The sequence below is a fragment of the Mustela nivalis genome (genome assembly GCF_964662115.1).
Source record: "Mustela nivalis genome assembly, chromosome: X".
In the NCBI taxonomy this organism is placed as follows: Eukaryota; Metazoa; Chordata; class Mammalia; order Carnivora; family Mustelidae; genus Mustela; species Mustela nivalis.
In genome coordinates, this window is record NC_139040.1 from 26,004,221 (window position 1) to 26,027,852 (window position 23,632).

Consider the following 23,632-nt stretch of genomic DNA (forward strand, 5'->3'; position numbering starts at 1 on the left):
GGACAGTTCACATCACAGACAAAGAGTAAGGAACATTAGAACTACGTATCTAAAATGACTTAACAGTCTCCCCAAATTTTTTGTTAGTATCATCCCTGATAACACATCTTTCAAGAATGCAACACATTCCTATCCACGTCTTTTCCCTTTCTGTGGCATGTAATCAAACAGGCTAAACCCAAGAAAATCACCATATACTAACTATAGTATACCTTCACAGAATCAAAACTGAAAATAGGTATGCCTGGGTGGCTCAGTTGGTTAAGCAGCTGCCTTCGGCTCAGGTCATGATCCCAGCGTCCTGGGATCGAATCCCGCATCGGGCTCCTTGCTCGGCAGGGAGCCTGCTTCTCCCTCTGCCTCTCCCTGCCATTCTGTCTGCCTGTGCTCATTCTCTCTCCCTCTCTCTGATAAATAAATAAAAATCTTTAAAAAAAAAACTGAAAATAATCACTGCATTCCCAGTAATTCAGAGAGGGAGAGGAGAGAGTGTTCTGTTAGTGGTTACTCTAAAGCAAAATTCATTAATGAGTCATCATTTGTTTTAATGAAAACCATTTTCATCTCTAACCTAAGGAAATATGCAAAAAAAAAAAAAAAAAAAAAAACTTCTAAATACTGACCTGCCAAGGTGCTCGTATGTCGAAATGCTCTGACTTGTGAGTCAGACAATCCTGTTAGAAGTGAAATGACCGTATCCATCATGTACTCATCATATATGATACTATATTGACACTGCCGTACTAACACGCCAATGAATTCACAAAAACTGGATTTGAACTTCTTCCACTGAGGACCAGCCATGGTAAGTGGATAGTCTCCACTATCCTAAAACAAAAATTTTAAACAGTAATTTCATTTAAGACACATGATTTGACAAAATTTTGCTTGTTTATGAAATACTCTAGGCAGAAGCTGAAAAGACTACTTTACCCCACCTTTCTTCTCCAATAAATCCTCAAAGTAGGAAGGAGTTACTTTTGAACAGTTCTGCTCTTTAAGACCAAAATGGATATTACGAATTCAATTTAACCAATAAAAATATATGCTAATTACTCAAAGTTAAAAATAAAAAGTTTCTCTCATCAAAGCAAAATATTATACTGATAAACAAAGATATACTCATTGAATTTCCTTAAAAAAGCCTAACAAAAATGTAAAAAAAAAAAAAAAAAAAAAAGCCTAACAAAAGCATACCAAAACCAAACCAAAGTTAAATTTTTAAATGGATTCAAAACAATGAAATCATATTTTCAACCAGTCTGATGTTATGATTTATAAATAATCAAAAGATTACAATGTATATTTTCATTAGCCTCAAGGACTAGTGGACAGATATAAACAATGACATAACTTATTTTTAAACAATGACATAATTTTAAAACGAAATGGAGGTGCACCTGGGTGGCTCAGTCATTAAGTGTCTGCCTTCAGTTTAAGTCATAATCCCAGGGTCCTGGGATCGAACACCACACATCGGGATCCCTGCTCAGCGGGAAGCCTGCTTCTCCCTCTCCCACTCACCCTACTTGTGTTCCCTCTCTGTCTGTCAAATAAATAAATAAAATCTTAAAAAAAAAGGGAAATGGAAATGTAGCTAGTACAGACTGGAAACACTAGTACTTAAGTATTCTTCTATACAGAGATGAGGCATTCTCCAATGAAGTTACACTGAAAATCCCCATAAACCATTAAAAACAAATCCTTAAATGGGGTGCCTGAGTGGCTTAGGGGGTTGACCTTTGGTTTTGTCTCCTAGGTTGTGGGCTCAAGCCCCATGTCAGGATACGTGCTTAGCAGGGAGTCTGCTTGAGTCTCTCCCTCTGCCCCTCTCCCCACTTACTCTCTCTCTAAATAAATTAAATCCTTAAAAATAAAAAGGGCAATACTACACAGAACTTCTAAAGGCAAGAGTTGCTTTGAAGGGTATTCTGGAGACTTAAGATCATTTTATCAGAAGAGTTTACCAATTTTTTAAACCACTATATATGTATGTATGTATGTATGTATGTATGTATGTGTGTATGTGGGTTTTTTTTAAAGATTTAATTTATTTGACAGAGAGAGAGCATGCATAAAAGCAGGGAGAGCAGCAGAGGGAGAGGGCGAAGTAGGCTCCCCGCTAAGCAGGGAGCCCAACGTGGGGCTCTATCCTAGGACCCTGGAATTATGACCTGAGACGAAGGCAGTCCCTTAAGCAGCCGAGCCACCCAGGTGCATCCCAGCCATTTATTTTTTTTAAAGTAGGAGAATGGTCGAGTTTCATTCTTATGTATATAGCTGTCCAGTTTTCTCAGCACCACTTGGTGGCTTAAGACAACAGAAATTTGTAGCATTATTTACAATTGTCAAAAGGCAGAAACAACCCAAGTGTTCACTGATGGATGAATGGATAAACAAAATGTATATACATACAATGGAATATTATTCAGCCTTAGAAAGGCAGAAAATTCAGATACATGCTGTGACATGGGTGAAACTTTAAGGCATTATACTAAGTAAAATAAACCAGACACCAATCAGTCAATCAACGTAAGTAGGGGCCCCTGGGTGACTCGGCTCATTAAGTGTCCCACTCTTGGTCATGATCTCAAAATCCTGTGACTGATCCCCGTGTCAGGCTCCCTGCTCAGTGGGGAATCTGCTTCCTCTTTCTCCATGCCCTTCCCCCATGCTTTCTCTCACTCAAATAAAATCTTGTTAAAAGTAAATAAATAGGGATGCCTGGGTGGCTCAGTTGGTTGGACCTGAGCCAAAGGCACAGGTCATGATCCTAGAGTCCCGGGATCGAGTCCCACATCGGACTCCCAGCTCCATGGGGAGTCTGCTTCTCCCTCTGACCTTCTCCTCGCTCATGTTCTCTCTGTCTCTCTCTCAAATAAATAAAAATAAAATCTTTAAAACTAACTAACTAAATAAATAAATAAAATAAGCTCTGTGTCCACTATGGGGCTTGAACTCATGACATGAGAGAGAATCACATGCTCTACCAACTGAGCCAGCCAGGCACCCCTATTATTTTGTCATTAGAGCAATTTTTTAAAAAAAGATTTTATTTATTTATTTGACAGAGAGAGAGCACAAGTAGGCAAGAGAGGCAGGAGAGAGAGAGGAGGAAGCAGGCTCCCTGCTGAGCAGAGAGTCTGATGCGGGACTCGATCCCAGGACCCTGAGATCATGACCTAAGCCGAAGGCAGCGGCTTAACCCACTGAGCCACCCAGGCGCCCTAGAGCAATTTAAAAAAAAAAAAAATTTAAGTCATGCACATGTAAGCTGAACTACTATTTCTTATTTGTGAATAGGATCCTAATATTCTACAAAAAGGATTTCTTCCATATTCTCTGAATCTTTTAGTGACTACACTGAAATGCATCATCTTAATTGTCTGCAACTTTGTTTGCTTACAATTTCAAATCAAATCTCAGGATTCTTAAATAGCTGTTTCCTTTTGGTAAGAAGGTTCTCACTAAAACATTTAATATTAGTAGGTAAATAAAGCAGTCATGTTCCCTGCCCCCTGCTGCCCTTTATCCACAGTTTCACTTTCCACATTCTAGTGTCCCCATGGTCAACCTCCATCTGAGAGCAGATGATCCTCCTTCTAAGGTGTTATCAGAAGAAGGTCAGTAGTAGCCTAAAACTATGTCACAAGGCCTATGTCATTCACCTCACTTCATCTCATCATGCAGGTATTTTATCATCTCACATCATCACAAGGGTGAGAACAGAAGATATTTTGAAAGAAACTACATTCACATAATTTTTTACAGTATAGTATTTAATTGTTCAGTTTTATTATTGTTGTTAATCTCTTACTATGCCTAATTTATAAATCAAATGTTATCACGGGTTACGTATACACAGAAAAAAAAAACAGAATATATAGGGTTTACTACTATTTGTAGTTCTAATCATCCACTGGAGATCTTGGAATGTATCCCCCGAGGATGGGGGGGGGGGGGGACTACTGTAATACCATTACTCGTAATTACCCCTCAAGTACTTGTGACTGATTAATAGCACTTAGTGATCATCAAAGTCTTTTAAACAACTCTTGTCTATCTTTTAGAATGATCACTGAAGCCTCCTTCATCAGAGCAAGTAAGAAAAAATGATAAAGTAAAACTCAAATGGGACAAGAGTTTCTACTTGAAAATTCACAGTGACAAGTTCTGAAGAGTAAAGCTGCTGCTGCTAGAATGCAGCTGTGAACAAACAAAAATCTCTGCCCTGAAGGAGCTCAGATTATAGTAAATATAAATGTCTTTATTAGTAACAATACTTCAAAGGCTTCACTGTGATAACGGATTCACTCAAGTCTAAGCTACCATTTTTTTGGTATTGCTTTTATTACTCATACTTGAACAAAAAGGAGATTTTTTTTTAATTTTAATTTATTTGACAGAGATCACAAGTGAGAAGAGAGGGAGGCCGGGAGAGAGACAGAGAGGAAGAAGCAGGCTCCCCGCTGAGCAGAGAGCCTGATGCAGGGCTTGATCCCAGGACCCTGGGATCATGACCCAAACCAAAGGCAGAGGCTTTAACCCACTGAGCCGCCCAGGCCCCCCAAGGAGATATCTTTTTTAAAGATTTTGTTTTCAAGTAATTCTCTATCTACACCCAATGTGGGGCTCAAATTCACAACCCCAGATCAAGAGTCACATGCTCTATTAACTGAGCCAGCCAGAAGCCCCCATAAAGGAGACTTTAAATAGTAACATGTAGAGAGTGGACCATTAAACAACAGGAGTTTGAACAGTACAGGTCAACTTATATACAGATTTTCTCCAATAAATATACCTACAGTACTAGAAATTTATCTTCTCTTCCTTATGATTTTCTTAATAACATTTTCTTTTTTCCAGCTTACTTTATTCTAAGAATAAGTATGTAATATATATAACATACAAAATGTTTGTTAATCACTGTTTATCAGCAAAGCTTCTAGTGAAAAGTAAGCAAGCTATTAGAGTAATTAAGGCTGGGTGGGAAGCCAAAGATACATGCATATTTTTGACCACGTGGAGGGGGCAGTAAGCATCCCTAACCCTCATGCCATCTAAGCATTAACATTATAGCCCTTTGCCTAAGCTACCTGATTCCCCAAATATTGACCAAATCTATCTTTGACAATATTCCAAGACATGTTCTTAGGCACTAAATTTTACTGAAGTTTTAATTTTCTGACAATAACAATAATAGCTACCATTTATTAAGTTCTTATTACATACCAGGCACTGTAAAATGCTAATAAAGTTTTCAAACATTACTCATTTAAATCCACAACAGGCTTATGAAAGAAGTATTTTTAGCCAAGAGTATTATTCACAGATGAAAAAGCCAATGCTAAGACAACAACTTGCCCAAGGTCACTCCTCATCATTTGATTCAATGTGATGCCAAAGCTGTTTACCATTAACACTCATACTCAGAATTTAAGAATACTTTTAGGTTATATCAAGATCAACATGCATAAAATTATCAAAATATTAGGGTAATAAGTTACCTCATCAAACTCTTCAGTCATTTTTCGAATTATTTCAGAGTTCTGCATATGTCTAAACATTTCTGCTGTGACAACTCCTGAAATTTGCAAGTGTAAGAAGTTAATATACATTGTAGAATGAATAAAAGAAAGAGAATTTCTAAGTCAGTCTCTTACACTGTTAGTCTCCATCACATTCCTACCTTACTTAATCGACTCTTGCCTACAATATGTATACTGGCTTAGTCCCTTTTAATATAATACACGTTATCAAGGGTTAGGCAGCACCCAGGATAACAATTAAAACTTTAAGGATAAACCTGAAGACAAAAAAGAGTGATAGGTAGGGTTCACTTTAGTCAGGTTTCTTTATTAAGCATTACTACACACACACACGCACACACACACACACACACACACGACAACTACATCCAATCATCCTCTAAAAGGGCTTCAAATAAACATAAACAGTAAGTTGTAGTTTCCGTTCATCCATAATCTAGTTGGAAGTTAAATAAAGAACAACAAAAACAGGAAGGAAGGGAAGGAGGGAGGAAAAAATAAAAACTATTAAAGATAGTACATAAGAAAAGCCCTAATGAGTGACAATGCCAATAAAGGCCACGGGTCAGAACTAACTAACTAACTAAATAAGCATAAGTCAGGTGGTTTCACAGAAAAAGAATCTGATAAGGATATTTAGAATTTCAAAGGAAGATAGGAAAGGGGAAGAAGAAGGATGCACATTATAAGAAGTAAAAGCCAGGTAGAGATCAAATATCAGAAAAGGGATTTCTAGAAGAAATTATGAGTATGAGACAATACAAGAAAAAATATGCGTGAATTTCCACTGATAGGGTATCTGATTATTTTAAAAAGAACAAATGTAGAAACTGGATGCTCAAAACTGGATTTCTATTGCTGGATTACTTATTCCTTGCCAGTCATATTACTACTATGAATACCATAAATATGAGGCAGGTTCTATAATCCTGGCTTTACTGATGAGGAAATAAAAGCTAAAGCAAAGATTAAATACCTTGTCTGAGATTATTCATCTACATCATGATGCCACCCCCAAGTAAGATCAACTTCTAGTGGTGCTGTGAAGAGTCTTCCCTTACCACAACATTAAAGAACTACATGATTATTTTAAGATATTAACAAATCTGGAAGAAGGCACCATTTCTCTTGCTAAAGAAGCAGCATTCTCAAAAACCTTTTGAAGGGTTAATTTTAATCAAGCCACGGATATATCTTCTGAACCTTCCTGTACTTTACACCCAGGTATTATAAACTTGGCAAAGCTATAGAAGAACAAGTTACTCAATCCCTGAAACAATTTCTACAAAATAAATATGTATATAGCAGTAAATCGCAAAGCAAACATACTGCATACATTTTGACAACTGTCCTATTTCTAAAGCTCCTCTCTCATCTCAGACCATTTAACACCCAGAAACCCAAAAATAAGCAGGAAAAAAAAAAACAGCTGTCACAAATTCCATGCATGTAACTCCTGGGGCAGGTGTGAAGGTGCCATTAAGACATCACGTGTGAGCCCCATGCCTTGAAATTATAGCAGACATGAAGAGAGACTGCTAAAAACTGGCAAAATGAAAAGTGGCAGATGACCAGGAAAGAAGAAAGAAACACTGGTCACAGATTGAGCAACCACAAAGCAGTCTGGAACCATTCAGTGTATAGTCAAACATCCCTCCACACCTCAATAGCTGCTGAAGACAAAAATACAGTAAAATAACTGATGCTCGCAATGACAATCCTGAGCCCAAAAGAAAAAACCTAAAGTACAGCACATATAGAGATGTTTCTAAAAGAATTCAATCAAAATAATTCTAAGTATGTTTTGAAAGTACTTAATGACCTTAACTTTGATTAGATGATAAATTCTCCTTTATGGAGTTTTCTTGATTCTAAAATAAACATTATGACAGTGTTTAAATCTACCTGATAATTTAAGTTTCCAACACTTTCAATTTTTAAAAATCCAGGCAACCCGATATATGACAAAGTACATCCGAAGGTTCAGTTGGCAAGCTCCAGATTCACAAAACAAAATGGTGCCAGAAAAGGAAACAATCTGATAAAGGGAAAATGTTCTGACTATTGCCTTGTTTTAAAATTACAATTCAGAAGCCCAACTAGGAAACTAAAACTGACCAAACTACAGTATGAACAAGGAAGACTGAAGATAGAAGTCAGAATTTCAGCTCATCGAGTTATTTCTGGCACCTGTTCAGTTGTTCGGCAATCAACCTACCTTCACAGAATCTGAACAGAATGGACAGGGTCCTTGATTACACAATACAACAAACAGGTACCTGATTCCTTCTACCCCAGAAAGATAGACTGGACACAGACAAAATAAAAATAATACCAGTATATCCTTTTTTTTCAAAGTGTTAATCTGATTCACCATATTGTCATTACTACATTTCTTTTGAGCAGAGTCAAATTTTCTATATTGATTTGCAGCTACCTATGGCTAAGAAGTCAAATTAGGCAATTCTCTGTACTCCAAGGTTTTAAATTCTCTAAAAAGTTTTAAAAAAAATTTTTTTTCTCAAAACTAACCATGTTAATGGCATTACGCAGATCAGACTCAAGAAGTTAATATATTTCTCTATCAGGCCTCATACATAATATCTAGTATGCATGCTGCAATGAATGTTGTGATCAACCTCGAATAAAATGCATCAGTTCATAAAATATTGTTTATATGGAATTGCTAAATCATGATATTGTACACCTGAAACTAATATATCACTGTATGTTAACTACACTGGAATCAAAATAAAATTTTAAAAACCAAACTGAAAGAAAATCTTTATATACAGTCAGATTGTCTAAATCTTACACTGAGCAGTATAATTTTAAGAGTTAGGATTTTAATCCTATGCTACCCGAGAGAAAAAGTTATGTGGAAAGAATGTAACTCAATTTATTTTCAATAAAATGTCACTGAATCAAAGTTAAAAAAATTAAAAACTTTTTAAAAATGTTACTTGTTTTACAATTTCAATAACATTATTTCTGAAGTATTACTGTAGAAACAAAGCAGTAGACATAAATAAATTGCTTCCTGGGATTCTTTTTACAGATTTGTTTAAGTCATTCTTTACCATCTTAACTTCTGAGATCTATTTTTAAGCAAACTGCCCTCCTTCTGACTTCTGATGTACATGTTTTTGGTGCCAATTTCACTAAAAAAATGTAATACTCTTGGGAAACTTTCTAGCATTTATTTTCCTGGACATCTTCTTAAATTTCAAGGATGGACCAAGTATTAGGGAGAAACAAAATAGATCAAAACTTGTCCATGATTTTGTCTGAATCATTTACTAATTCAGAACAAGATGTATGACACCACCCCAACTTACCTAATTGTGCCCCCCTGCTCAATGTCGGCACTAAATATTTTTGCCCCAGGGAAGACACTACTGTATATTTTCCCCTCTCATACTTCAAAATCTTTTTAAATAAAAAGTGAAAACATTTCCAGTAAGACCCCACTCCAAAACTTCTCTACTTTTTAAGAAAAAAACTAGAAATTTCACCAATACCTTACTTAACTTAGTTACTTACCTACCTACTTACTTAGTTACTGTCATTCATGGCACCTTTAAACTCCCTACACTTTACAATTCCCTGCCACTTGAACTTGTACCTCTTTGTTATCTTCCTTCTCCCATTTTAATCCATTTCTTTGGTCCTAAAACCAGATGCTAAAAGTGGTAAATATATCTAATAAAAGTAATAGACGTTACAAATTGCGAAGCTTTTGGTTAATTTTTACGCATGAATACACAACTGTCTCAACAGAGTTTCCTTCTTTGTTCTTTGCTCCTTTTTCCTTATACATTCTATATGATTATAATGCAAACAATACCATACCTTGGCATTAATTTCCATGTAAAGTGCTAATATATATTTAGGTGGAATAAAAAGAGACCATTTCAGAACATTCTGCTTCCAAAATAAATGTATCTTACCTTTACAGCCTGAACACTGAATAAAAAAGTTGATGAGGTCAAGAAGTGCTATATCTCGGTCATGCTTGTATGATTCTATCCAATCATCTACCACCGACTACAGCAGAGAAGGAAAAAAAAAAAACATTAGCTTTTGCTAATATTCTAAGAATTAAGTCTGATTAAAGTCATTAAATTTCAATATTAAGTAGTATCACATTTCTTCAAATTAATATACATATACTTGTATTCTAAAATTTAAAGTTAAATTTTAACAATAAAAGAAAACTAAATTCAGTAAAATAATCACCTGATAACACATAATGATGATCAGTCTTCTGTTTATTTTGTATTAAAAGGAATCTAAAAACTAACTATGGGACCCAACTCTATAAAGTGTACTTATTTCTTAGTGACATTAAGTATATCCTAGAAAATGGTAAAAATCACACCCATATTTCTTTTTGACTAAAATAGTGTACTAAATACAAATAACACTTAAATATTAACACTGCAATGGAATGAGAACAAAAATCTTTCTAAAAAGATATAAATGCCTCTGTCAATAAGAAAATGCAGAACCAAATTTTTTTCAACAGTGAACACTATTGGTTCCATGTTAATAACAAAAGTAAATTAATGGCTAAATAAACACAGTTAAGTAGGACAGTTCATCAATCTGTAGACAATAACTCTCCAAATAGATATACAGAGTCAATGCAATCCCTATTAAAAACCCAGCTGGCTTCTTAGTAGAAACTGGAAAGCTGATCCTAAAATCCTTATGGTAATGCAAGAGATCTAGAATAGTCAAAACTATCCTGAAAAAGAAGCACAAAGTTGGAAGACTCACATTTCATTATTTCAAAACTTACTAGAAGCTACAGTACTCAAGACTTTGGCTTAAGGACAAAAGTATAGATAAATGTAATAAAAATGCAAATCAAAAATAAACTCTCATATTTATGGTTACTTGATTTTTGACAAGGAGGCCAAGACAATTCAATGAAGAAAGACTAGTCTTTTCAACAAATGGTGCTGGGACAACTGGCTATATATGCATGCAAAAGAATGAAGTTGGGAGTGCCTGGATGGTTCAATAGGTCAGTTAAGTGTCTGACTCAACTTGAGCTCAGGTTATGATCTCAGGGTTTTGAAATCAAGCCCCAATGGGGCTCCACACTGAGCGTGGAACCTCCTAAAGATTCTCTCTCACCCACTCCCTCTGCCCCTTCCCCTGCTCATTCTCTCTCTCAAATAACGAAATCTTTTTAAAAATTAAAAAAAAAGACTGAAGTTGGACCCTGTCACATACCATAAATAATACTTATAATGGATGAGAAACTGAAATCTAACAGCTTAAACTATAAAACACGTAAGTCTTCATAACCATATGTTAAGCAAAGTACTCTTAGATATTAGACTAAAAGCACGAGACAAAAGAAAAAATGAATTTCATTTAATCATAAAAGTTTTGTTTCAAAAGACTCCATGAAAGATGAGAGAAGCAACCCACAGATTAGGAGAAAACATAGGCATATCATATATCTGATAAGGCACTGGTACTCAAAATATAAAGGCATATCTCGGTTTACTGCACTTCGCTGGGCTTCACAGTGCGAGAGGGAGACAGAGAGAGAGAGAGAGAGAGAGAGAGAGTGTGGGTGTGTGTGTGTGTGTGTATTACAAGCCAAAGGTTTGTGGCAACCCTGTGTCAAGCAAGTCAATCAGAGCCATTTTTTAGCAGCAGGTGCTCACCATGTGTCTCTGTCACATTTGGCAATTCTCTCAACATTTTAAACTCTTTCATTGTATTTATTAATGGTAATCCGGGATCAGAGATCTTTGATGTCACTATTGTAGTTGTTTTGGGGCACCATGAATCGTAACCATATAAGAGAGCAAACTTAATAAACGTTGTGCGTGTTCTGATTCCCCCATCTCTCCCTCTCCTCAGACCTCCCTATTCCCTGAGATTAACAGGAAACAGTATTAACAGATTAACAGATAACAGTATTAAAATTAGGCCAATTAATAACCCCACAATGAGCTCCAAGTGTTTAAGTGAAAGGAAGAGCTGCATATCTCTCACTTTAAATCAAAAGCTAGAAAATGATTATGCTTACCGAGGAAGGCATGTGGAAAGCCAAGACAGGCCAAAAGATAAGCCTCTTGAGCCAAACAGCCAAGTTATAAATGCAAAGGAGAAATTCTTGCAGAAAATAGTGTTGTTCAGTGAATACGTGATGACAATGAAGTGAAACAGCCTTATGCTATGTGGACAATGTTTTAGAGATATGAATGAAAGAATCAAACCAGCCACAACACAGCCTTAAGTCAAAGCCTAATCCGGAACAAGGCTCCCAACTTTTCAATTCTTTGGAGGCTGGGAGTAGTGAAGAAAAATGCAGAAGGAAAACTTGAAGCTAGCAGAAGTTGGTTCATGAAGTTTAAGGAAAGGAGTCTCCTTTATATCAAAGTGCAAAGTGAGGGCGCCCAGGTGGCTCAGTGGTTTCAAGCTTCTGCCTTCAGCTTAGATCATGATCCCAGGTCCTGGGATCAAGCCCCACATTGGGCCCTCTGCTCCACAGGGAGCCTGCTTCCCCCCTCTCTGCCCGCCTCTCCGCCTACCTGTAATCTCTGTCTGTCAAATAAATAAATAAAATATTTTTTAAAAAGTACAAAGTGAAATAGTAGTAAATGCTGATGTAGAAGCTGCAGTAAGTTATCCAGAAAACTAGCTAAGATAATTAACCAGAGTGGCTACACAACAACAAATTTTCAATGTAGACAAAATAGGCTTATATTGGAAGTAGATGCTATGACTTTGATAGCTGGGGGAAGTCCATTCCTGTCTTCCAAAGCTTCAAAGAACAGACTGACTCTCTTGTCAGGGACTTAATGCAACTGATTACTTTAAACTGAAGTCAGGGCTCATTTACCATTACAAAAATCCTAGGGCCCTTAAGAATTATACTGAATCTATTCTGCCTACGCTCTATAAATCAAACAACAAAGACTGGATAATAGCCTGTTTACAACATGGTTTACTGAATATTTAAAGCCCACTTCCAAAACCCACTACTCAGAAGAAAAAGATTCCTTTCAAAATATTACTGTTACTGACAATGCACCTGGTCACTCAAGAGCTCTGATGGAGTTGTACAATGACATTCATGTTGTTTTCATGCCTACTAACAAAAAAAATCCATTCTGAAGCCCATGGTTAAAGGAGTAATTTCAACTTTCAATTCTTCTTATTTAAGAAATACATTTTCACAAGGCTATATACATAGCCTTACATGGTGACTCCTCTGATGGATATGGGCAAAATCAACTGAAAACCTTCTGTAAATGATTCATCATTCTAGATTCCATTTAGAACATTCATGATCCATGGGAAGAAGTCAAACTATCAACATTAACAGGACTTTAAAAGAAGCTGATTGTAACTCTAATAGATGACTTTGAGGGCTTCATGACTTTCAATGGATGTGGTAAAAATTTCACTGCAGATGTGGTAGAAAATAGCATAAGAACTACAATTATAAATGGAGCCTAGGGGCACCTGGGAGGCTCAGTCGGTTAAGCGTCTGCCTTCAGCTTGGGTCATGATCCCAGGGTCCTGGGATGGAGCCCCACGTCGGGCTTTCTGCTCAGCGGGGAGCCTGCTTCTCCCTCTCCCTCTGCCTGCAGCTCCCCCTGCTTGTGCTCTCTCTGTCAAATAAATAAACAAAATCTTTTAAAAAAAGAAATGCAGCCTAAAGATGTGACTGAATTGCTGAAATCTCATGATAAAAGTTTTAACAGATGAGGAACTACTTCTTATGGATGATCAAAGAAAGTGATTTCTTGAGGAGAAATATACTCCAGGTGAAGATGCTGTGAAGATTGTTGAAATGACATCAAAGGATTTAGAATATTACATCAACTTGGATGATAAAATAGCAGGAGAGTTAGAGAAGACTGACTTCAATTTTGAAAGAAGTTCTAATGTGGGTAAAATGCTAACAAACAGTATCTCATACTACAAAGAAACCAACTGTGAAAAGGTATCTATCACTGCAGCAAAGTTCATTGTTGTCTTATTCTAAGAAATTGCCATTGCCACCCAAACCTTCAGCAAACACCACCTCAATCAGTCGGCAGCCATCAACACTGAGGCAAGATCCTCTACCAGAAAAAAGATTATACAACTCACTGTAAGCTCAGATAATTAATATTTTTTAGCAATAAAGTATTTTTAAGGTATATACAGTTCACACATAATGCTGTTGCAAACTTAACAGACTACAATATAAACATAACTTTTATAGGAATTGGGATACCAAAAAAATTCATCTGACTTGCTTTATTGTGTTATCTGCTTTAGTGAAGTGGTCTAAAATCCAACTCGCAGGACCCCTGAGGTAAGCCTACATCAAGAACTCTTGCAATTTAATGATTTTATAAAAATATTTTTATTTATTTATTTGACAGAGATCACAAGAAGGCAGAGAGCAGGCAGAGAGAGGAGGAAGCAGGCTCCCTGCTGAGCAGAGAGCCCGATGTGAGGCTCGATCCCAGGACCCTGAGATCATGACCTGACCGAAGGCAGAGGCTTAACCCACTGAGCCACCCAGACTCATGAAGTTTAAGGAAAGGGACTTAAGAGCAATTCAATAATTTTTTTAAGAGCAATCCAATAGGGGCACCTGGGTGGCTCAGTGGTTTGGGCTGCTGCCTTTGGCTCGGGTCATGATCTCAGGGTCCCGGGATCGAGCCCCGCATCGGGCTCTCTGCTCCGCAGGAAGCCTGCTTCCCTCTCTCTCTCTCTCTCTCTGCCTGCCTCTCTGCCTACTTGTGATCTCTGTCTGTCAAATAAATAAATAAAATCTTTTAAAAAAAAGAGCAATCCAATAATTTTTAAAAGCCAAGTAATCTAATTAATAATATAGACAAAGATTCTAAATATAGCTCTTTATAGAAGACATACAAATAGCCATTGGCTCATCAAAAGATGCTCAAAACTGGCCACCAAGGAAATGGAAATCAAAAATAAAATAGTAAGATACCACTTGGGAAACCTGAGTAGCTCAGCCCATTAAACATCTACCTTCATCTCAGGTTATGATCCTGGGATTGAGCCCCACACTGGGCTCCCTGCTTATTGGGGAGCCTGCTTCTCCCTCTCTCTCTGCTGCCCCCACCCCCCGCCTGTGCTCTCTCCCTCTCAAGTAAATAAATAAAATCTTTAAAAAAAAATAAAAAAGGCTTGGGGCCCCCTGGGTGGCTCAGTCATTCAGTGTCTGCCTCCGGCTCAGGATCCCAGGATCCTTGGATCAAGCCCCAGATCAAGCCCCACATTGGGCTCCCTGCTCGGTGGGAAGCCTGCTTCTCCCTCTCCCACTCCCCTGGCTTGTATCCCCTCTCTCGCTCTCTCTCTGTCGAATAAATAAATAAAATATTAAAAAAAATAAATGAAACAAAAAAGGTTAAACAGTTACCATATGATCCTACAACTCAACTCCTAGATATATAATACCCAGGAGAAATGAAGACATACACAAAAAATTAAAAAAAAAAAAGACTTGTACAAGAATACCTGTAATAGTATTACTCACAATAGCCAAAAAGTAGAACCAAAGCAAATATGCATCAAAAGATGAATGGATAAACAAAATGGTGTATTATTTGGCAATAAAAAAGAATGAGATTATAATACATACCACAATATGGATGAACCTTGAAAACATGCTAAGTCAAAGAAACCACTGATAAAGGACCACATATTGAATGAATCATATATATGAAATGGCCAGAATAGGCAAATTTATAAAAACTACGTTAGTGGTAGCCTAGACCTGGGACAGGCAAAGAGAAAGTAACTGACTAACAGGCACAAAGTTTCCTTCTGGGGTACTGAAAAATATTTTAAAATTAGACTGTGGTGTTGGCTACACAACTCTATGAATATACTAAACACAACTGAATTTACATTTTAAAAAAAATTTTAAAATTTTGTAGTATGTGAAGTATGTTTCAACATAATATTTTTTTTAAATAGGACAGAGCTAAAAAAAATAAAAAGCACGTTATTCTTTGGGGGATAGGAGAGGAAACCAAACAGCAGATGAAAACTATTTTTAAATAAACCAAGTTTTAAAAATTAGGATGACAGGGGAACCTGGGTAGCTCAGTTCATTGAGCATCCCACTCTTGATCGCAGTTCAGGTCATGATCTCCGGGTCCTGAGATGGAGCCAAAGTGCGCTCCACACTCAGCAGGAAGTCTACTTAATATTCTTTTCCTCTGCCTCTCCCCCCATTCTTGCACACACATGCACACTTTCTAGCTCTAATAAATAAATAAATACATCTTTTTTAAAAATAAAAAAGCATCAGGAGGGAAAAATGTTTAAGTTATATACAAATAAATACAAAACCTGGGTATAAACTAAATGGATTATGTGTGCAATCTGATGTACAGAAATGGTGGTATCATTACAAATTAAAGAAAAGAAAAAGGATATATTATCTAAGAATTACCTAGCTCAAAGAGATTGGAGATCTTCTAAAATTTTACCTAATTTCTAGATTTCAGTCCTTTTCTATATTTGACAATAGCTTATGTATGTAAACTTAAGATTATTCCCAAATATCATACAGGTAATAAATATCAAAAGAATGTATTATGGGACTGTGAGAGTTTTAAAACGTGGCCCAAAATGTTTTGACACTGCTCTTCAATAAGTGGGGTCTACATTCCCTTTTCTAGGACTGAAGGCAATAAAAATGATGCTTCCAAGATTAAGTCATTGACCACCATTCCACTTCTGTACTTGGTTCTTCAAGCACAGAGAATCAGATCTCTGCTCAAGACACTCTCCAAACCCAGAAGCCATACTGTAGGAAACCCAAACCACATGCAAAAACCATTTGTAGGTATTCTAGGTAATAGTTCCAGCAGTGCCCAGCCTTCAAGTCACTCCAGATTAGGCACCAAAAATGAATAAAGAAGCCTGCAGGGAAGTACAGTCCTTACCTGTTTATGTAACCTCTGAGCATTAAAAGTATCTCAGGTTAAGGCACAAACCATCACGGATGGGAGCACAGACCATTTCATCCCTATTTATTTCTGCCTGAATTCTAGACCAAGAGAATCATTAAGCCTAGTAAAATGGCTGTTCCTTTACATCACTAACTTTGGAGTGATTTGTTATACAGCAATAGACGACTGGAAGAAGGGCTATTTCAACAATAAAGATATAAAAATACTTAATGAAATCTTACAAAAAAGATCACCACATCATATTAAAAACTTATTCAAAAAGATCAAATAGAATTTGTACTGGGAATACAAGGCTGCTGTAATAAAAATAATGCAATATAACACTTTAAAATTTTAATCATCAAGCAGTATGCTAAGAATTTATCCAATAAAATTCAATATATATTATCTAATAGAACTAGGGGCATATGCATGCATGATCCCTTTTTTTTTAAAAGACTGATTTTTTTTGAAGATTTTATTTATTTATTTGACAAAGAAAGATCACAAGTAGGCAAAGAGGCAGGCAGAGAGAGAGAGAGAGAGGGAAGCAGGCTCCCCGCTGAGCAGAGAGCCTGATGCGGGGCTCAATCCCAGGACCCTGAGATCAGGACCTGAGCCAAAGGCAGTGGCTTAACTCACTGAGCTACCGAGGCACCCTTTAAAGACCAATCTTTTAAAAAGATTTCCTTATTTGTCAGAGAGAGAAAGAGAAAGCGCACAAGTGCATGCTGGAAGGGTAGCATGCAGAGGGAAAGGCAGGGATAGGGAGAAGCAGATAGGCAGGCAGAGAGAAAGGGGGAAGCAGGCTCCCCGCTGAGCAGGGAGCCCCAAGAGGGACTCAACAGCAGGAGCCGAAGGCAGACACTTAACCTACTGAGCCACCCAAGTGTGTCCCAGATCCCTCCTTTCTTAATATATAATAACTATTTTAAAACCAACAGCCAGTCTGATACTTATCCTCACCTCTAATTACTGAAATAGGTATATCCTGGGATTAAAAAAATGAATAATATACAGTCCTTGATCAAGAAATTAATGATCTAGAAGCAAATTCAGACATATGCACACCTATAATAAAATATATTAAGTGCTATAATGGAAAAAGAAGAGTAAAAAATATATTCAAGGGGAGAAAGAGACAGAGCCCAAGAATGCTTCTCAGAGTGACATGTGATTTAAGTTAATCTTACATGAAGAGTATTCCAGGCAAAGGGAAAAACAAAAAGAAAGGTGGGGGGGTTGTGGAGAGTAGGGTGGAGGCAGAGTATGTACAGTGGCTAGGGAATAGGAAGCACATCATAAAAAAAAAATCTGGGCTGGAACTTTTAGATAAGGAAGAACTGTTAGAAGCTTGTAAACAGGAGACTTCCTTGATCAAATTTCCTATTACCAAGATAACACAAGTGGGAGTACACAAAACAAACTGGAGGTTAAGAGTCCATTCAGGGAAATCAGTGGAGAGATACTGTGCCCATTTCACTTTTAAGGGTGAAACAGAAAAAACAAGTTAACACAGAGGTACAATCTTAATATATGCCAAACCATAATCAACATAAAAATAAGGAAAAAGTTCATTCTTTAAACACTGAGATACCACTAACAAAACAACTGAATATAAAGCTAAATCCTCACATTTTCTATTAAAAATTTTTGATGAACAGAAAAGTTAAACAAAAACCCTATAGACTAGACAAAAATAGAACAGCCTAATTAGCTGTGGATATAAGTTGAGATTTCTGATGTTAACAAAAATGAAAGATACCCAAAAAAGATTAATGCATTTAACACCTTAAAATATTATAGAGAAAAAGTATAATATAAAAAGGAAAGTAATGAAATGGTATATATAACGTAACGGAGACAATTTATTCCTTTGATGAAGTTTACCCAAAATGGCAATCAGAGAGAAGGGGATAACTTTCTAAATCAGGGAATGACTAAATAAACCATATCACTATAATATAATAGGACATTATTTTTAAAAATATTGAATGTATATATGAAATAATAATTTAAAACATTAAATAAATAAAATCTATACCTTCATCACAACTATATAAAAGGCAAACCATGTATGAATAAATTAAGGCAAATTCAAATTTTATTTATTATTTTTAAAGATTTTAATTATTTGACAGAGACAGCTGAGAGGGAACACAAGCATGGGGAGTAGAAGAGGGAGAAGCAGGCTCCCTGCTGAGCAAAGAGCCTGATGTTCAATCTCAGGGCCCTGGGATCATGACCTGAGCTGAAGGCAGTTGCTTAACAACTGAGCCACCCAGGCATCCCCAAATTCAAATTTTAAGTCACATTCCTCTGTACAACTGGTGATAGCTCAAAACAACAAACAATTTTTATTTTACATGTAAAAATGTGGCTTCTCATTCCCAACTGATACTTAAAAATTTATCTACAAAGCCATACATATCAGTTAAGTCCATATTTATAAACAAGATTTGCATTTGTTACTCTCTCGTAAGAGAATGCTTAAATGGCTAGTTCTCCATAAATCATTTAATTAATTGAAATTAATTCCCTAAAAAATATTCCCTATGGCTTTTATACAGCAAAAAATAACTTTAGTAAGCATGTATATTCTTTGAGCATAGTGTTTATTCAATTTCTTTAAAACCATATGGGTTTAGTCTCCACTGTAAAACCTAAATGCTTCTATTGTCATAAAATTATACAGAAGGAATAAAATTAGGATGATTTGACATGGCTATGACTCTCACTTTTTACTCTTCTGCTAAGAAACAGCACAAGTAATAAACTTTGTAACAGACAACAGTGATCAACATAATTCAATTCACTAAAGTGGAGAGTGATTATATTAGATCACTCAACCAAGAACTCTATATGGGCAAAGGACTTCATATTTTAATGGCAGCCAAATAAATTCAGGGGAAACTGAAACCTCAGAGTTTACATTAGCATATTTTTTTAGCAAATAATTTTTTATTATATGCTATTAAAAGAAAATAATGCAGCAGAAAATGACTCAAGACACAGCTTAAAGGTCTTATGTCTGAATAGACAGATTCCTAGTTTTCCGATGACTTTGTTGCTTTTTTCTAATAAGCAAGTGTCAGTTTCTTTTAGTGCAATTAGAAACCTCAGGGATTTTATATAACTCACTGAAGTTTAAAATGAACAAATGAACTGGAAGAACATAATAAACATTACCTGCATAGCACTCTTGCCCATTTTAACAACTTCAAACAACATCATGTTTTCCACTCCATTCTGTTGGTGATGACCATTCATTCGGTTTGGACCAGAAGGAGGTTTTCCTCCACCATTTCCACCTTTGCCCTTTTCTCCTGGGCCCTTTTTGCCTTTTTTACAAGTCTGCATAAAAATACAAGTTAATTAAGTTATATCATTATCCTTGAAAATTTTAAATAAAGCTACAGCAGAAAGCAGTTAAAAAGGTACATAATTATAACATGCCTAAACCTGACCTAAAGAGGAGTGCCATACATGTCATAATAAAATGATACGGTTGAGACAGCTTCTTTGTGGCATCAACTTTTTCATTTACAGTACCAGACACCTCACACGACACTGTAGTAAAGAGCACAGCCTCTGCAGACTGACAGACTGCATGGGTCCAAAGTTTTACTCCTATTACCGGAGTGATGTTGGGCAAGTAACTTAACCATACTGTGCTTCAGAGTTTCTAATCTGTAAAGTGAGGATAAAACTGTGCCTACTCATAGGGTTGCTGCTTTAAGGGGCAGACTGCAGTGGGCAGCAAGAATAACAAAACACTTTCTCAAATAAGTAACTCGTACTTAGTTCAAATTTCTAAATTTTAACTACTATTAGTCTTATAAATTATTGCAGTGCACTGATAAAGGAATTCTAAAAAGTATGAATATGTGTATCAACCTCACTCATATTCCGAATAAACGAAGGAGAATTCAAATTTAAAAAATCATGTTCCTTTGTACAACTAGTGTAATTCAACACTTATTTATCAAGAAAATTTGTTAATGAACACTATGGAAATGAAGCCCCTTTATAAGGGAGTTGTCAGTACTGGGGAGTGAGGACTTCATAATCAGCAAAAAGGCTGCCTACACGCCTCAGTTATAAAATACTTCCTACGGCCTTTTAACTTGTTACAGAAAAGCAAGTCCTTCCCTAACTCAGAATCCTCATTTCTAAAATGTCAAAGTTGTATTACATCTTTACAGATTAGGGGCATCTGGGTGGCTCAGTGGGTTAAAGCCTCTGCCTTTGGCACAGGTCATGATCCCAGGGTCCTGGGATCGAGCCCCGCACTGGGCTTTCTGCTTGGTGGGGAGCCTGCTTCCTCCTCTCTCTGCCTGTCTCCCTGCCTACTTGTGATCTCCCTCTGTCAAATAAGTAAAATAAAAATCCTTAAAAAAAAAAAAAAAGAATATGTGACAGAGATGGAATATGGTGGCCTGCAAAGTCTGAAATATTTACTGTGTGGTATTTTACAGAAAGTTTGCTGATCCTTGCTCTAAATCACAGAAATGCGGAGGTTGAAAAGAGATGTAGAAATCATCTATTGTAATATGTAAAGATTTTTTTAAAGATTTTATTTGACAGAGATCTGTCACGTATTCTTTATTTTTACAAGTCTTTAAAAATTAAAAAAAAAAATTCTTAGATCATGAACACTACAGAAACAGGCCATAGTTTGCATACTCCTCATCTACCGCCAGGTCTACACACTTATTTTTACTGACAGCGTTTGTATACTTTGTTTGTATACTTTGTTTGTATGATCCTCCTTCCAAAACCACCCTACTCTTAACAACTACCTCAAACTCCTTCCTAACAACTGAAATGTATTACTTGTTAATTTACATTCTTTTGTTAAGGAGTCAGTCTTTGTGAACCTAAGTCATTAATTCCTAATTGCAGAATGAAAGGTTATTGTCCCCAGTAAAAGTAATTTCAGAGATAAGGGTGAAAGAAAAGATCAACTACAGACAGTACACCAGAAAAGTAGAAAATGTTAGTGTTAATTAAATGGAATTATATATTTTCAATTTACCTATCATATGCTTCAATATTCCCTATTGGTATGGAAAACTAGTACAATTAAAATGGCTCAGTGGATATGCTATGCTAGGAAAAAAAAAACAATGTGCAAGGAATGGTAATACAGGGAAGTACAAGAAGTAAACATGCTAACCTGGGCACAATCTTGTAGATGAAAAAACATCTCTAAAGCAAGACTATGGGGTTGGGGGATTGAGGTGGGGGGTACCTGGGTGGCTCAGTGGCTAAGCCTCTGCCTCTGGCTCTGGTCCTGATCTCAGGTTCTGGGATAAAGCTCCACATGGGACTCCCTGCTCAGTGGGGAGTCTGCTTCTTCCTCTTCCTCTGCCCCAACCCTGCTTCTGCTCTCACCACACTTGAACAGATGTGGGTTCAACCCCTTTAACCACTGAACTTCTCTGGACCAGTTTCCTATCTATAAAATCAGGAAGTTTTCTAATTCACAGGGTGGTTCAAATATTAAATTAGATAACGTATTTTTATCACAGTGCTTGGAACATACATAGTGCAGTGTCAAAACGTAGTTACTATGATTATTATTATTATAATAAATCCTTAAACTGAGACCTAACACCTCACTCATAGCAGTGACTATACAAAGTTAAACTGTGGCACAAAAACTTTGGAGAGTCCTCTAGTCAGATGCCACTGTGAGTCTTATCCCAACTTGTAAATTAAATCGAAGTCAAAAGTACATTTTCAGTTTTGCAAGATGGCTGAAGAATAAGAAAAATTAGTTTTCTAATGGATAAACATATACTACCCACTAGAATTATGACTGTCTTCGAACAGTCATGAGTTAACATTTAATTTATTCACACTTTTGTCTCAAAATGTCTATGTTTTAAGAGACTGAAAAAGGATATCAAATTATGAAATATGGATTATGTGAACTCTAAAAATATATGCCAAAGATTAATTAAATAATTGTATTCCATAGATAAAATGGGGTACTATGACACCATTAGAAATGATAGCCAAAATTCACTGATGGGGCACCTGAGTGGCTCAGTGGGCTAAAGCCTCTGCCTTAGGCTCAGGTCCTGATCCTAGGGTCCTGGGATCCAGCCCCACTTAAGGCTCTCTGTTCAGCAGGGAGCCTGCTTCCTCCTCTCTCTCTCTCTCTCTCTCTCTCTCTCTCTGCCTGCCTCTCTGCCTACTTGTGATCTCTTGTCTGTCAAATAAATAAAAGAACCTTTAAAAAAATTCACTGACAGGAAAGCTACTTACAACATACTATTAAGTTTTAAAAGCAAATTAAACAGTTTGCATAGTATGAATCCATTTAAGTAAAAGTCTATGTGCATGTTTATAGACAGATGTATGTATAAAAGAACGGTTCACAAAATGTTTAAAGATTATCTTACCTCTGTGAGATAGGTTTACAGGGAAATTTACTTTGTTTATTGTACAGTTCTGTATTATAGACATTTTTCCTTTTGTTTTTAAGACTTTATTTATTTATTTGTCAGAGAGAGAGTGAGCACAAGAAGGGGGAGTTGGATAGAGAGGAGCACGCTCCCCACTGAGCAAGGAACCCCGAGGTAGGACTCCATCCCAGGACCCTGGAATCATGACCTGAGCCGAAGGCAGAGGCTTTAAGCCACTGAGCCACCTAGGCACCCCAGACTTTTTTAAAAGATTTTATTTATTTGACACAGATAGAGAGAGATCACAGGTAGGCAAATAGGCAGAGAGAGGAGGAAGCAGGCTCCCTGCTGAGCAGAGAGCCCAATGCAGGAATTCATCCCAGGACCCTGAGATCATGAAAATTACAGACTTTTTAAAAGTAAGTGTGTCACGGTGCCTGGGTGAGTCAGTCAGTTAAGCATCTGACTCTTGATTCCAGCTTAGATCTTGATCTCAGCGCCATGAGATCAAGCCCTGCATGGGTCTCCATGCTCAGCGTGCAGTCTGCTTGAGATTCTTTCTCCCCTTTTTTTCTGCCCTAAGTCCTGCTTGTGCTCTCTCTCTAAATAAATAAAATCTTTTTTAAAATTTTTTTAAATAAATAGATTTTAAAAATTTGTTGTAAGAAAATATAAATCCAAAATTCATTTTGGGAAAGAAAATAGTGAA

At 36.6% G+C, this 23,632-nt stretch overlaps 1 protein-coding gene across 2 annotated transcripts in view; it reads right to left on the bottom strand.

The window, feature by feature from the left end:
• Window positions 1-23,632, bottom strand: part of STAG2 (STAG2 cohesin complex component) — an 83,789-nt gene that overhangs the window by 54,620 nt on the left and 5,537 nt on the right. For both annotated transcript variants that reach the window (XM_082717271.1, XM_082717270.1), the window contains exons 3-6: window positions 19,697-19,861; window positions 9,500-9,596; window positions 5,508-5,584; window positions 624-828 (exon numbers count right to left, since the gene is read on the bottom strand). In XM_082717271.1, the coding sequence (XP_082573397.1) occupies window positions 624-828; window positions 5,508-5,584; window positions 9,500-9,596; window positions 19,697-19,861 (544 nt within the window). The remainder of the gene's footprint in view (window positions 1-623; window positions 829-5,507; window positions 5,585-9,499; window positions 9,597-19,696; window positions 19,862-23,632) is intronic.